Consider the following 15,992-nt stretch of genomic DNA (forward strand, 5'->3'; position numbering starts at 1 on the left):
GCAACGACTCATCCAAGAGGCCAAAAAAAGACCTCACAACAACATCCGAAGAACTGCAGGCCTTGCTTGCTTCAGTTAAGGTCAGTGTTCATGACTCCACCGTAAGAAAGGCACTGGGCAAAAACGGCCTGCATGGCCGAGTTCCAAGACAAAAACCACGACTGAACAAAAAGCATCTTGAAGATGCCCAAGACCTTTGGGAAAACACAATACTGGTCTGACAAGACAAAAGTTGAACTTTTTGGAAGGTGTGTGTCCCATTAGATCTGGTGTAAAAGTAACGCCGCATTTCAGAAAAAGAACATCATACCAACAGTAAAATTTAGTGGTGGTAGTGTGATGGTCTGGGGTTATTTTGCTGCTTCAGGAAGACCTGCTGTGATAAAACGGAACAATGAATTCTGCTGTCTGCCAAAAAAATGCTGAAGCAGAATGTCCGACCATCTGTTCGTGACCTCAAGCTGAAACAAACTTGGGTTCTGCAGCAGGACAATGATCCAAAACACATATATACACTTAACAAAAATATAAATGCAAAGCAATAATATGCCACACCTGTGAGGTGGATGGATTATCTCGGCAAAGAAGCAGTGCTCACTTACTCAGATTTAGAGAGATTGCAAACAATACTTAAGAGAATATAAACAAAAATATACATTTATATTTTTGTTGAGTGTATTTACCTAATTTTCTACCATTTGTATTACTTCTTGTTTTACTGACATTCACTGTGGAAAGCAAAGGAAGAATCCGTGCCTATCACAAGATTACAGACATTCACACTGGGCATGCATTTCATATTAATTTGGAGTATTGGGTGCACAAATGTATTTAAATTTATTTAGAATTGTCTCTTATTTTGAATTTCAACTACTGACAAAGTATAATCCACCCTGCGGAAAGAACAGTTCAAATAAATCATTGAGGGCAAAATTAATATGTATATTAATAAATATTCATACTCATGATGAGTGAATAAAATCTTCTGACTGCAACTGCAACTGTTGGCCAGAATGCCAGAATATCATATTTAAAATATCAATATTATTTTTCTTAGGAAAAGAACTGATGCTTAGACATTTTCTCCAGCAATATTTTCTTTGAACATCTTTTAAAAGTCAAAATGAAAGCTTCCCTGAGTTGTTTCAGAGTAAACATCACCACAGCTATTGGCCAAAGTAACACTGGTATCCATTCCAATGTGGCAGGAGGAGGAGAGAGGTGGGAAAGATGACTTAAGCTTCAAAGGACACAGAGAAAAAGTAATTATTTAGAAAGTAGAACAGTCGCCTAAAGCATATCAAATACTGTATGTGTCAAAAAAAGCTCAGACTCCTCGCAAAATTAAAGCTAATTTCAATGCACACAACACCAGCTTTCGATCGGGGGTAAATCAAAGTGGACATAAGAATACATACAGTACAGTTCTGTGAGATTTGGAATGCCCCACATTTTTTTCTGCAGATAATCCTATTTGCACAGCCAAAAATTGGACACGGGACAAGAAAAATTCAAAATTTTGTACAGTACAGTCGTACTGTTGCCACACCACACTTCAAATGTTGTGGCGTCTATCATATTTAAAAAATAATAATAATTATAATAAATTGTGCTGTTCGTGTTTGAATACGTTTTTTTATTAGTCAAAAAATATGCATAAAAAACTAAAATATAAATATAAGGCATTCAGAAGACGAATTCAAAGACGCTGTAAATTATCTGTAGTATTCTACACTGGTCACTATGTGTCAGGAATGTTACTGTAATGTTCGGCGAGACACCTAAGTGCCAGACTTGATCGCTGGAACAACAGGGTTTTATTGCAGGTTGGAATTATCTCACCACAGGCACAATAAATAATAAATATCCCTAATAAAAGCACAGGCTACTGCTGTGGCCGTAATCCACGGCAAGCTAAAACTATGAATCCCCGACGTCACTTCCTGTCTGCCCGTCATTCTGCTTTCCTAGTGAACACATTTACAGCAACACACAGTGTAAAGGTGATTATAGGGGTGTAAGTTCATGTCTAAAGCGCTCTAATAATGTTAAAAACTGTATTTAGAAGGTCAGAAACAAGTTTTCAATGCTCTAACTACGAAAACATTTCATTTAGAAATAAGGAATCCTACTTAGAGGGTAAACCTTGGACTGTCTGATTGGTGGAGACACAAATCACCTCCTCGTCAAACCTCTCTTATGAAACCACCCCAAGCCACCTGCATATGATGAGGTTTGAAATACTGATGTCAAAAATTTGCATCTTGCAAAGGGGTTTCACCAGCTGCAATGCCACTTAGAAATGACTACTGTGGCCAATACGCTGTAGTAGTTTCCAGTCGTAGTTATCACCAGTATTTAATGCATACGTATCATTGATTCAGAAATGTATACTAGATGCCAATAGCTGGAACAATGTGAAAGCTACTTACATAGTAGAAAGCTTTGTTTTTTTATTTGTTGGTAAATGGTCAAACATGGCAGTTCACCTCTCCCTATATTACAGTAACTTTCTAGTTTCAAGTGAATAGTATGTGTGTGATCTGTGTTTCAAGACAGATATGTCTGGAAATAATCAAACGTGTTGAGGTTCTAACTCCGAGTGAAGCCAACTGTAAAATGAATTCAGTTTGAATCACATTCCCACCCAGCTGTAACTGAAAAAGTGAAGTGTTGTGATTTATGGTTAAGTGGATTTCCACAACTCACCGCAATTAGCCTCGTCTGACCCATCTGCGCAGTCGGGGTCCTCATCACAAACCCAGAGCTTGGAGATGCAGTGCATGGAGGCCTTGCACTGAAATTGGTCGGGAGAGCATGTGCTCTCAGCTACAGACATGGAATTGTAGTAGTCATTGTTGTAATCAAAAATGGCTCAAAAATCTAAAAAATCACCATAATCATTTAAAAAACACAAGTTATTCTTATACGTCACGCTGTGATGCCTTGGTATTACAGCAAGCTTGGAAGTTAGCATTTTATTTTCACTGCTGTGGTGTTACTCACACAACAGTATTCAAACCCGCATCCAGCCATGTTGCAATTCCTGGGAAGGGATGAAGTAATTAGCCTTACCTTAATTAGTTTTTTTTTAGCTATTATTCTTCCTCCTGAACGCCATCTATTCACCTCACCCCTACTGTAACCCCTCTTGCAATCAACGACAAGACAAATATGGCAATATGAAAGACGTGAATGCTGTGTGCTACTCTGTTGAGCTAGATTATGGTTGAGAAAATTTGGTCTTATCCTCAGAGTGACTAAAGATGTATTTGCATTTTCATTGGGGTGGCCAAAGTGAGACCATTACTGACATAGAGGTGGCAATAAGTTGACACCTGAAATGTCTAGATGGCCAGTGCGATGGCCGGAGAGTGACCACGTAGCTCCACCACTGGATATGAATGAACCATATTGGGGGGAAAAAAGCAAGACAAGGACGCACAGTGGCGTGGGATTAGTGTGTCTGCCTCACAGTCAGGTGGTTGGGGGTTCAAATCTCTCCACAGACCTCTATGTGGGGAGGCTGTATGCTCCCCCTGTGTTTGTGTGGTACTGTACTCTAGTTGCAGTCCAAAAACATACATGATATTTGAAGTGAAGACTCTAAATGGCACTAATGGGTCGATGGTCGGTGTGCAAACGAAACATTGAAGTGAAAAAGCTGTCGCTTATTTCCTTGCTGTTAGTTGCAATCAATGTTGAGCATATACTCCTGATCAAAATTTTAAGACCAGTTGAAAAACTATAACAATTTACATTTTGCACTGTTGGATCTTAAAGAGGTTCTATGTAGAGCTGGGGTCTCAAACTCGCGGCGCGCGGGCCATTTGCGGCCCACCAAATCGTATCTTGTGGCACGCGACCGGACATCAAAGAGTAGTGTAACTGCAGCCCGCAACATCCGGACGAGCTCAGTGTGACTTTCATACTTCCAGGGGCAAGGAAACGCCAACACTGAACTACCAGTGGTGTTATCACATGGATGTATGTGAACTGTATTGCATCGTGAGGTACCCTGAGATTCCCAGCCCTACTCCCAATACTTGATGCGGCCCAGCCTCACCCACACTCTACCTCCACTGGCCCCCAGTGAAATTGAGTTTGAGACCCCTGATGTAGACCTTCAAAATGCAAAAAGAAGAAATGGGAGTGAGATAAAACAAATTTGAGTAAGCAAATTTGAATAAGCAAAGCATCGTTAGAAAAGACTATTTTCTCTTTGTATTTTTAATTTACTTTGTTCTCGTAAAATGACTTTGCTAACTAACATAGTTACGCCACAAGTGTTTCTCATTTTCTTTATCAAATGCCGGCATTTGCAACTTGCAACTTGACTCCATTTTGGTTTATTCTGCAGCTGTGATAAAAAATGAAGGTGATGTCCGAGTGATCTGGCTGCCATATTGTGTCTTTGTCAAAAATCTCCTCTTCAGTGACGGCAAAAGTAACCTTGAATGTTCATTTATCGCTTTAATTAATCATTTACTGATATGCATTTCGAATTGTTTCTGCATCTAAACCTATGATTGTAAAACTATAAAAATGTGTTTTGTGTTAACATTTTTTGGCTTTCTGGAACGGATGAATTAGATTCACATTATTTCTTGTGGGAAAAATTGATTTGATTAGAGTGTTCAGTTGGAGTCGGACCTTATGGAACAGATTAATGACGCTAACCAATGTTCCAATGTAAGAGCTTGTGCAAACACATATTATGCAGCACATATTAGAAATATGTGTTCCTAATCTCAACAAGGTTCAAAATAGCTGAAAGTTATTTCCTGAAACTTACGGCAGTCTGTCTCATCTTCTCCATCACCACAGTCATCTTGACCATTACAGCGCAGGTTGAGAGGAATGCATTTCTGTTTCCTGGTGCACTTGAACTGGCCTGATAGGCAGATGTATGTCTCTAGGAGGAAAACAGGTTTAAAAAAAGCATATAATAGGATCAGAAAGCCAGAAAACGATGCTCTTTTTTTTAAACGTGTATCGTGTAACGTGTCATAACAAGGTTAAATTGAAAACCCAATATCTTTGATATTCAAACAACACGCACAATAGATGGTGCTAAGGGGTGGCATTTATCAGTATTATTAGTAGTATCAGCACCTCTAGTCTTTTTGATTTGAGTTGCCAGTTCATGCAATTGCATATAATCATAATACTATTAATAGTAGTGGTGCTCCCGTCCCTTTTTGTCTGTCCCTCAACCCTCACTTCTATTATTGCTTCTATTCTGTTCACCCTGTTGGAGGTAAGTGTTTCACTTCCCATTGCGTCAAAAGTGCTTTCCTTATGTGGGCAGTTGTTACAGTCTGTATCTTCAATGCACAAGGTGTGTGGTCTTAAATGAGCTCCATATTATAAACACCTTGAGACAGCATGTCGGGCTTGGCACTATATAGGTAAAACTGAACAGAAATAAATTGAATAGTTATCATTTCCTCACCGCAGTTAGCTTCATCTGAATTGTCACCACAGTCATTCTCTCCATCGCAGATGAAGGGAGGAAGAGCGCAGAGACCAGTGCCGCATTGAAAACGTCCAGGCTGACATTTGAATTCCGCTATAGGAATAGAAATTACAACTTAATTTCAGGGTTGATATTGCCAGAATTTGGGAAATGCATATACTGCTAGGCATGTTTTGACGTGATGTAAACAAACAAAGGAATGATTAAAATAAAGTAGCTATAGAGCACAAATACATTGTTAAAACGTTCACGAGGTGATTTCAGTGTCTAAAGCTGTTTGAAAGCCAACATTACAACAACATGCACTCACGGCAGTCTGAAGGTTCATCCGATCCATCCCCACAGTCATCAACTGTGTCACATTTCCACCAGAAAGGGATGCACTCGTCTGTCCCACAGCGAAACTATATGAAGCCGGTCGAGTATAGGTGAGGGAAAAAATATATTTACCACGTCAACATGAATCCCTTTCTATTTTACTTTTAGCCTTCTTCAAAGCACAGACAAAAATCAATAGACAACCATTTCACAGAACCAACAGAGCGTGTTCGAGTAGAATAAAGCAAATCAAAGCAAGGCGGTTTGCCCCGGTGGGAAGTACTGAGGAGGACAGAAAAGTGACATCATCAAACTGAATTGACAAACAGGCAAAGAAACATTGCTGACCTGACTAGAGGTGCAGTTGGATAGACAGGTTTTATTGTCAGCAGCCAGGTAGAAATTACTAGGGCAGGCACATTTGTGTTCTCCACCAGGGGATAGCAGACACATGTGACTGCATCCTCCGTTTGCAATCTGACACTGGTGCTTGGACACTATGCAGAAGTACACATAGAAGTACAACAAAGTTAAAACATGAGAGAATCACTGGTTTCAACTAAGATGTTCTCAAGGACGGAATGAACACCGGTGCCAGAGAGAATTCCTACCTTCAGGCTGGCGTAGCGAGTGGTAGACCTTGATGGATTTGATGGCTTGCCAAGAGTTGAGAAGCTCCATCCCTTGAGCACCAGTCGTTTTGTGAACCCGCCGCAGTGATTTGGATTTTCCATCAGTCCAATAGATAAAGTCCTCAAACAAGGTCAGTGCCATTACCCCTTGGATATGATCATAGGACACTGGAGAGGATAGATTGCTTATTATTATTGCTACTCACTGAAGCACAAAAAAAAAAGAATTGCCAGTTTCAAAAAGGTATATCAGGCGCTTCAGTACGTACAATACTGCCCCGTATTTTTTTAAACCCTTGCTGCTTAAGTGTAAAAAACATAAACATATGTTTAAAAAAACGTGTTTCTGCTGTCAAGCAGATGCTAACTCCCGAAATAGTAATTACATTTGCTGATGTGAACATTGTGTATTCTGAATTGTATTTTGTGTGGAATATGCATCAACCAGCATTAGTTGGATACATACATACAACTTTCCATCGTTTGCCCAGTACAGTCCTTATTTTGAGACACAATGTTATAAAGAATTGTTTGTTTTCATTGGCCTGGCTTAGCATGCATTTGTGCATGACGGAAATACACCCACTATAAATTCCAGACTATAAACCATTACTTTTTTCACTCGCTTTGAACCCTGCGGCTAATTTGTGGCTAAAATAACTACAGATCCCATGATGTTTAGAGTGCCAAAACAGCAAGTAGTGCATTTCCACAATAGAAGCTAATATCACATGTTTTGAAGCCATATGCAGTGTTCGTGTTTTGATCTGACAAATCTTAAGTAAGTTGGTCAAGTGTAAAATTACTGCAGCATTTGACTGTTTTGCTTGGACTGCAGCAGCAGTTGGAAGACAATGAAAAAAAGCATGTCACATCTCACTCATCGGAGGTAACGAGTGACGCTGGCCAGGAACAGGAGTGTTGGTAGGATTACAAGGTTTATAGTGTGTCTTTCTGTGTAAATACCCTTGTAACGTCGTAGACGTCTTCGTCTTATAGACAAGTGCAGCCTACGTTTGTAAAAAAAAAATTCTTTAAATTTGGTGTGTGCGGCTTATTTTCATGTGCAGTCAGGAAATTTACGGCAATTACTTTTTACAGCAATTTCAAGAACAAGCAAATATATCATGGATAATTACGATAATCAAGACTATTTCCCAAGTATGTTTGAGTATGCCAATTTTCCATTGGAGAAGTACATAAACAGAGAACTGTGTTGAATTTTGAATATTATTACTATTTCTATTGTTGGATGAAAATGCATGCATCTTTGGTATTGCATCTTACCTTTGTGTCTCTGGGAGCCATCCATATTTGCAAAAAGGATATGGTTGTCATCTGCCCAGTAAAGCCTCTTGTTGGTATAATCAATAGTCAGAGCAGTGGGACTATAGATCTCCTTGTCAATGATAACTTTTTGCCCACGCCCATCCATGCCAATGCGTCCAATGTGTGGGAGTTCACAGCAGTCTACCCAGAATACATACCTAGTCAAGATGAAGACAAAAATGTGTCACACATTTCTTTGTCACCAAAACTGCTACACTGAAAATAAAGATACTGGAATTTAAGACATTACATTAAACATTGAGGCAGTGACTATAATATTGTGGCTGGCTTGAGCTGAGCCTGTCCATTTTGAGAGAGTCCAGCTTATATAAGGAAGTGCAAAAGGCACCTCCTTATGTAAGCTGTATTTGCCAAAAAGCTTAGCTTCAAACAAAACATACAGCAACACTGCAATAACACCCTCACTCGCAATGCTGTCAACAAATGACTGCACACAGCAGTACAACTGTACAACCCTCACTCGTGTGCCACATCAAAAGATCACATTTACATAACACCAACATTTAAAACATAATTTCAACTCAACAAAGCTCTGCCCACTCACTCCCCTCAACATGCTCCAATATGGACCATAAATATCATAAATACAGACAGCAATCAGAGTTTCATTTATGTCCAAAGTCAATGAACTTACCCTGTTTGTGGGTCCAAAACTATATCTGTGGGGTTCTTAAGGCCTGAACTGATCAGCACAGTAGGATAGAGTCCATTGGCTTTGGAAACCTCCAATGTTTTCTTTTCAGCATCACACCAATAAAGATTCTTTCCAATCCAGTCCACTGCTAAGGCGCTGGGGACTGCTGTTCTGTGGACAATCTGGTAACACAAGAACAAGAATATCTTACTGCATCCAAGACATGATTGATGGGAAGTATTAATCATATAAACATAAGAACATGTCCACATCTCCTTTGGCAAAATATATTTAGGTATTTGTGTTTGAGTGTAATTGCAGATCAAAAATTACAAAATATCGTTTGCATATTAGAGAAGAGAAAAAGGGCCCATGGCAGTGTGCTTGTTTCGGTGACTGTGTGCTACATGTGTAATTTTCAAATATATTTTCAGTCGAAACTAGCTGTGCTGTGCACCTTACATTTTACCAACAGTAGTACTTGAAGATCTTCCCCTGACATGTTTTAGTGTTTTCGATACTGCATTGCCTTCTTCATTTCTCATTTGCATTTGCCTGGGAAGTTTCCAATTTGAGCTAAATTAAAATAGCTGCATAGAAAAAAATGCCAACTCAGTATTGTGATCATAAAAGTCTGACTCCAACACGCAGTCAGGGCCAGCAAGGCCTTTTCTGCTGGCCTAAACACTGGACTCCATTCACTACTTAAATTCTAATTGTTCCATGAAACGATATTAACCCCTTAGGTGCCAGAGTTTTTCAGTTTTGACATTACTGTTTCAAAAGGTTGGAGCTTGAAAATGGTTAGCGATAAAGGCATACTGTAAATTAGAAAAAATATCAGTATGACCCAAAGTTTGTGATGGGAGTAAATTTACTCATCTAATCTGCATGTTATGATGTCACCAGGCTCAGAATTTGTCAGATCCCTGTCTCCACGATACCGGCTTATCATCAGGCTCATTAAAAATGTCGGATCCACTTGTGATACTCTTCCTCATCTCTCAAGGAAACCCAGCCATCATCATTGCCATTTACAGCGGGATCGTGAGCACCACTGCTGCCTGCACCACCATTATGATTGCTATTATTCCAGAGATAGATATAAAGCAGCTATCTATCTATTATGCCTGTGAATATTCTCATTCATCCAGGTCATTGTATTCTCAGGTCATATCTACCTATTAGCAGTGTATTTTTTGCCAATCTCCTCACAAAGCCCGCTAGCAGGTGCACAGTATGTCAGCATTTTTCCAGAGCAAAACAAAGCAAAGTTCGACAAGCAAAAAGGTGGTTGTAATGCAATTATTATTGCCAACTGCCAATAAACAACAGGAGAAAGAGGGTCTGCAGCATTTGCACATAAAAACGCCACCAATTGCTGATGGAGGAGGAGAAAAAAAAAGACTTTGTGTCGAACATTTTTAAAAATCAATTTCCAAGGCTTACTTTTCTGGAAAACCTAGACATTGCAGGGGAAGATGGACCAACTCCGAAGCCCAGCCCGAGAAAGGGTTTGTTTGCCACCTCCACTTGATGTCTTCCAGATCATGCTGATGAGTGAGTGGTGAGCGTAATGTATTTTATTACATTTTCTTACGCTGTTGTCATGTTATTAGATAAAAACTGATTCTGAAGTGCCTCAGACGATGTTGTAGTGTAGAGGTTTGGAGCTGTTTAGAGACAGTATTTTTGAAGATAAAGGATTAACTGGGTTTCTTGTTTTAGTAATAATTATAGTTATTACCAATTGAGTATTGTCACACATTGTTATATTGCATTTTTGTATATTATTGATATTAAGAGGATTTGGTTCCTTAGGTCCCCACTAAAGGGCCAGGTACAAAGGGTACCATTTTAAAATGCACATAAAGGCAATGTGCATATGTGAAGGAATCGCAGCTATACAGGTATTATTTGAGGCATGTATAATTGTGCAAAGCACATCTCCTAAATTAGAGACTCTTCTCTAAAGACTTTCTGCTTTGATTAGGCAGAGCATTTGATGATTAGGCACAAGATTTGATGATGGGGAGACCATAATTGATTTACTCACCTTTTTCCTAATTATATTTGAATATGTCTGCTTACCTATTCGAAATAAAGAATCATTTTAAGTGGCTTGTGAAACTAATCTTAGAAAAGTCATGTCATTTCTTCTGTGACACCTGCTGTACCAAATGGTGTGATGAAACGAGGATATTAAAAGTAAACTTCACAAACAAAAGTTATTTGTTGGCAACGTGTATGCACAAGCTAAAGTACAATTCCCGCACTCCAATTATTAAACGTGCACAAAATTATTGTTGAGTGCCAATTAGTAAAGGTGTCCCTCCCCTCAGGAGCCACTCCATCTGTGTACATGTAAATACTCCACTTTAAGCAGATATCCTGGGGTTCAAGGCGAAAGAAGAAAGATGGAAGGTTTTGGCAACCACTTTGTGAGTAAATTAACTAGAAAGTGAAGGAACGTACAAAACTGATTTAAAAAAAAAGGAAGTACCTGGGAACGCCATCAATATCCCAATAAATCTTGCCAACTGGCAGATATTCCAGATGCCTTGAACACACCACTCTGACTGCCATGAAACAACATGATGCGCTTTGAGGCTTTCTCTCTCATCATTACCAAGAAAATATATTGCTTTGGCAAAAGTCTTTACCCTGTGAATTTGAATTTGTTTCTTTAATACTTTAAGTTGGGATCATTCAGAATTTGTTCACGATTAAGGAGATGGTTGTCTTTGCAAAAAAAAAATGCTTTTGCTGAACTGATGTTTTCATTAGAATAGATAAAATGTGTATAAACAATGACATATTCAATATTAGGTCCAATTGAAGAATAACTACAATATCTTATAACAGCGTTCACTTAGGGATAATGGTCTCATAAATACTATCAGTCCAAACAATTTCACAAATACAGTACTTCTATATCTTCTGCTGTATCATTAGGGAAGCCCGTGGTACCATCACTAAGATTGTATTCATAACAGTGCTATGTTAAACCCCAAAAAGTGAGCCACTGGTGTAAGAATTGACTACATTGACTACAGAATTGACATAATCTGATGACTCAGATGGAAATTCTACATTGTCAGAATACATGCTCTAAGAAAAAGGCCTATCTTCACACACTCAATGTCAAGCGTAGCTCTGAAAGGCTCTTTTGATAAACCCAATTTGAAACTCTCCAGCAGATCTCTATCTTCGACGTTCTTTCCTCTTGTTAAGTCATGGCTCCAACATATGAAGCAATTGAGCTGAATGAGTCTCATCGTCTCTACTTCCTAGTTTCCCAAAGTGCGGTATGCTAATTTTCGCAGGGGGTACGTGAATAAAAATTAAAAACAGCTTGACTCCCTTAGTGCCTAACACTGAGAGTTACATAATGCGTTTGGCCATTTGTAATGGATTAGACATTTGCATGTGTAATCCATAAACAGCGTGCATAAAGACCACACCGTTTGTGGTGTCTAAATAACTATTCGCTTACCCTCGGTCCCTCTTCACGTATAGTCACTCCCCATGTGCACGAGCTCACACCTTGTGCCAATGCCAAGGCAGAGTAGGGCGGGTCAACATGACGGCCAAGTGAAAACTCTACTCTGACATAGACCCTGACGTCACTTCTTACCCACTACAGATCCAGAACACATTTATTGCAACACATACAAGCATGAGTTTTATTTGTCTTAAAAGGCTTATTTTCTTTGATTATATCTACTATACTGTATTGGGTAATACGAGTGTAAATGTGACTATATGAGTGTAATTTAATGTCTAGATGCTGCCATGTTGATCCGCACTACTTCTTTCATGCCAAATTGCTAGCTAATCAACAATCTCTGTCACTCGTCTTTAGCTCTGTGCAGTGTGCATAGCGCTGTCAGTGGCTATTACTGCCAGTAAAACACATCATACTCATCACAACACAATATCAATGAATGTTATAATTGTCTTATTGTTTGAATATGTCACTTTCTTGGCATGCGTTCATGACCGTGTTTATTTGAACCTGGTTGCCGGAAAGTATTCTGGATGTGCTAGCTAAACATGAATCGCCGACACTCGTCTTTCTAGCCACTCTTGTAGTCAATCGGTCAGTTTCACGAAGTAAATTCTTTTTTTATTTCTACTAGATCTATTTTATGAATCTTAGAATAATAGTATGGGGTTTCAAGCCAGGGCTAGATAAGCAGCTGCTCACTGGTCTTTTGCAGTGTGCATAGAGCTGTCGGTGTCACTTACGGACAGTCAAAAAAAAACATACTTGTGGACAATTTTTTGTGTGTGTTATATCATACTCACCACAAGAGAATATCAGTAAATGTTATTATGTTATTGTTGCAAATATGCCACTTTCTTGACTTTGCTGTGAGTTCATTGTTGTGTTTGTTTGAATCAGGTTCTCGTCGTGATGTCACAGCCAAGATGGTGGCCGTTCAGAAAACCCGTTGGAGGGTGTGTCAAAATCGTGTCAAAATCAATACTTTGTTTTACTCGTATCTTATAGTTGTTTATCAATAACAGCAGTAAAAATGTTTTATTCATTAAGTACTTTCATTTCGTTATTGTTTTTTCAAACTTTTGTTTGTTGTGTCATGAGCACTTTCAGCCTTAGAGGTTATAGAGGTTGTTGACTGCTGACTCATGATATTGTATCAGAGAAAACATTACCAACTTGGGGTTCGACAACAACGATCAAGAGGAAAAAGGCATACTGTATATTAGGTAAGGCTTAAAATGATAATAATAGGCAGTACATTCAATGCTACCTTCAGGTCACTTCCGTTGAGTCGCATTCTGTTGATCTTCCTTCCACTGGGCCGGGTTGAGTCCACCCAATAGATGAATTCCTTCTTGTAGTCGAAGTCTATGTGTATAATGTTGTTAAGGCCCTGGGAATCACACAAAATAATATGGTAAGTGCAAATGTCATATTTGAATTTGACTGATATCATCATCATCAGACATGGCACACAGTCACTGAAAGATTAAGTTCTACACGATGTGTAGAACTTATATCGCTACATTTTTTTGGTTTTGCTGAAGCAATAAGCATAAACGCAGAGATCCTTGTGGAAGATAAACACACAAACTTCAGCAGAAATACAATGAGAATGGCAATGGTTATGTAACCTGCACAGCAAACAATCCATTTCTCCTCTGACATTTTTAAAACTTTGCATTTCATGACATTGCCACTAATGAGGCTTAAATAGCACTCTACTCTATCATGCTCACAGGACCCCACCGTCACTCAGACACACAGGCGTTCAGCAAATACCAGCCGTCACCATGTCTCACTCTGAGGCTGCCTTGAAAAGGTGTCATAATCCGAGAGGTGAAATGAGACATCTTCATCAGATCATCAACACCTTCACAGGCAGGCGCCAAAGTGCCCCTCGGGAGCATTGCAGCACTCCAAACATCATTTACTGTGATGAAACCTGCATGCACCTTTTATCAGCACTCTCAGATCTAGAGTCACATTTTTAGTGCCCCTATGGAAAGTATGTCAACCCTCCAGCCTCCAAAACCATGTTTATTGTTTGCTGTTATAAGAGTTTAGGACTATTTTGGTGCTCTTCCTGACCACTGATATAGGCCACTGTTCATCAAGACGACGGATGACGTCATAGATGCATAGCATGAGACTGGATCCGAAATTATAGAATTATTATTAAAGAATTAATAATATATTCACTAATGATGTTTTTTCTCCACACTGACAGCTGCGAGAAGACGCCCTAGGCTTGTGTGCCAGTATCTGTACTCCTGGCACTCCTGTACCACTGAAAATGTACAATGTAAACCTAAACTTACAAAGACAACTGAGGCCCTGTCTACACGAATACAGATATTTTAAAACCGCATATTTTTCTATGCGTTTTGGCTTCTCATCCACACGCATACAGAGGTTTTTGTCCTTAAAAACTGAGCTTTTCAAAATCTCCGGCCAGGGTGAAGATTTTTTTAAACTCCGGATTAAGCGTATTCGTGTGGATGGCGAAGAGGAAGATTTGGCTTGTTGCTGAGAGATGACGCAACAATTATGTGCCATTCTTTCCACATTAGATAAGTATAATTTAATTTGTGCGATGGTACACATAACATTGCTACTTTCAAGCATGCTAAAATGACTTTTTGTGTGTATAAGAGTAAACATACGCCTACTTTCTATTTACATTGACGAACAAAGGAGTCATTGTGGGCTTCAGAGGATGCTATACTGCTGCTGCTTTGCACCCCTGCCAACGATTGCAATTTGGGACAAGACCCGATCGGACCTGTAGCTGGTGGGACAACTTTCACAAGCATTATTAGTCGTTATTTTGGAAGAATGGTGTGGGAATGTTAGCACAGCAAGAAGCTATGTGATTGCTTCTACTGTACATCGCCACGCTCGTTATGATATGCCTACGGAAATGATGTCATCGGCGCCTCTGATTGGTTGAAATTACCTTAACAGTCTATAGCTGCGGCGCCCCCTTACTTTGGCATGCACATGACAGTCACAAATGCCCCCCCCCAAAAAATGATATTCTGCAGATTACAAGCTGCAAGTAGTGAAATATGCAGCTGGAATCGAGCAGCAGAAAGAACGTTTGAAGTGAACTTGTGAGGGATTGGCGAAAAGAGGAGGATACTCTAACTGCAATGAAGAAAACAAAGCTAATCGCGGGCAAAAACTAGATGGCCACAGGTTGCAGAACAAATTCACAAATGGGTGCTTGAACAACATGCTGCCAGGAGAGGCAGTTACATCTCCACGCCCAGGTAGGTGCCAAAGCGATGAATATAGATGACTTTGCCCGGTGTTTATGTTATAGTTATCTGATTAACTACAGTATATGGTACGTTAACATACCACCTATTCACTTTTAAATAAAACACCTATTTAGCCTGTTGTTCTCCATTTTATTATTACTATAACTTGCCTTTCAAGGTGAAACATCTCTTCTTGGTCTCTGATATTATAAAATTAATTTCTCCCCAAAAATGTGACTTATAGTCCAGTGTGATTGTATATGTTTATTTTTCCTCTTCATTGTGCATTTTTGGCTGGTGCGACTTATGCTCCGGAGCGACTTATAGTCGTAGGAAAACACGATAAATCATTATTGGTACTGTAATTCCACTGAACTGTCGTTTGTTTATTTTCTTTTAGTAATTATTGGTTGAACTACACACCAGTATGGTAGGATGTATAGTATTTGTTGTACGCAGTGTACGAACGCAGTGTAGATAAATTCACAGACTTGCGATGAGTCGGATACTTCAAACTCTTTTCAAATGCACATTTCCTCGACTTCAGTGTAAAAAAAAAAATCACCAAGCTTGGCGAAGGCAGCCGCGAAAAGAGGCTGAAGAGCCGCGAGTTGCCGACCCATCTTATCCACATAAGCGGTTTAGACAAGCGGTTCCCCAAGTTGATTAAATAATTTAAGAACTGTAGCCTAAGACATCTCTATATTGCGTAAAATCATCCTGTAAGGTTAATTTGAAATCTTCATGAAGGACATATCCACCATCTACTGAGCAATGCCACCCACGTTTTTCTCTCTAGTTCCAA

At 39.4% G+C, this 15,992-nt stretch overlaps 1 protein-coding gene across 12 annotated transcripts in view; it reads right to left on the reverse strand.

Annotated features, from left to right (window-relative positions):
• lrp1bb (low density lipoprotein receptor-related protein 1Bb) overlaps nucleotides 1-15,992 on the reverse strand; it is a 339,637-nt gene that overhangs the window by 43,974 nt on the left and 279,671 nt on the right. For all 12 annotated transcript variants that reach the window (XM_054788302.1, XM_054788296.1, XM_054788300.1 and 9 more), the window contains 9 exons: nucleotides 13,192-13,314; nucleotides 8,414-8,595; nucleotides 7,717-7,916; nucleotides 6,409-6,597; nucleotides 6,146-6,294; nucleotides 5,790-5,883; nucleotides 5,456-5,572; nucleotides 4,796-4,915; nucleotides 2,710-2,829 (listed from right to left, as the gene is read on the reverse strand). In XM_054788302.1, coding sequence (XP_054644277.1) covers nucleotides 2,710-2,829; nucleotides 4,796-4,915; nucleotides 5,456-5,572; nucleotides 5,790-5,883; nucleotides 6,146-6,294; nucleotides 6,409-6,597; nucleotides 7,717-7,916; nucleotides 8,414-8,595; nucleotides 13,192-13,314 — 1,294 coding nt within the window. The remainder of the gene's footprint in view (nucleotides 1-2,709; nucleotides 2,830-4,795; nucleotides 4,916-5,455; nucleotides 5,573-5,789; nucleotides 5,884-6,145; nucleotides 6,295-6,408; nucleotides 6,598-7,716; nucleotides 7,917-8,413; nucleotides 8,596-13,191; nucleotides 13,315-15,992) is intronic.

This window comes from Dunckerocampus dactyliophorus, chromosome 9 (genome assembly GCF_027744805.1).
Source record: "Dunckerocampus dactyliophorus isolate RoL2022-P2 chromosome 9, RoL_Ddac_1.1, whole genome shotgun sequence".
Taxonomy (NCBI): Eukaryota; Metazoa; Chordata; class Actinopteri; order Syngnathiformes; family Syngnathidae; genus Dunckerocampus; species Dunckerocampus dactyliophorus.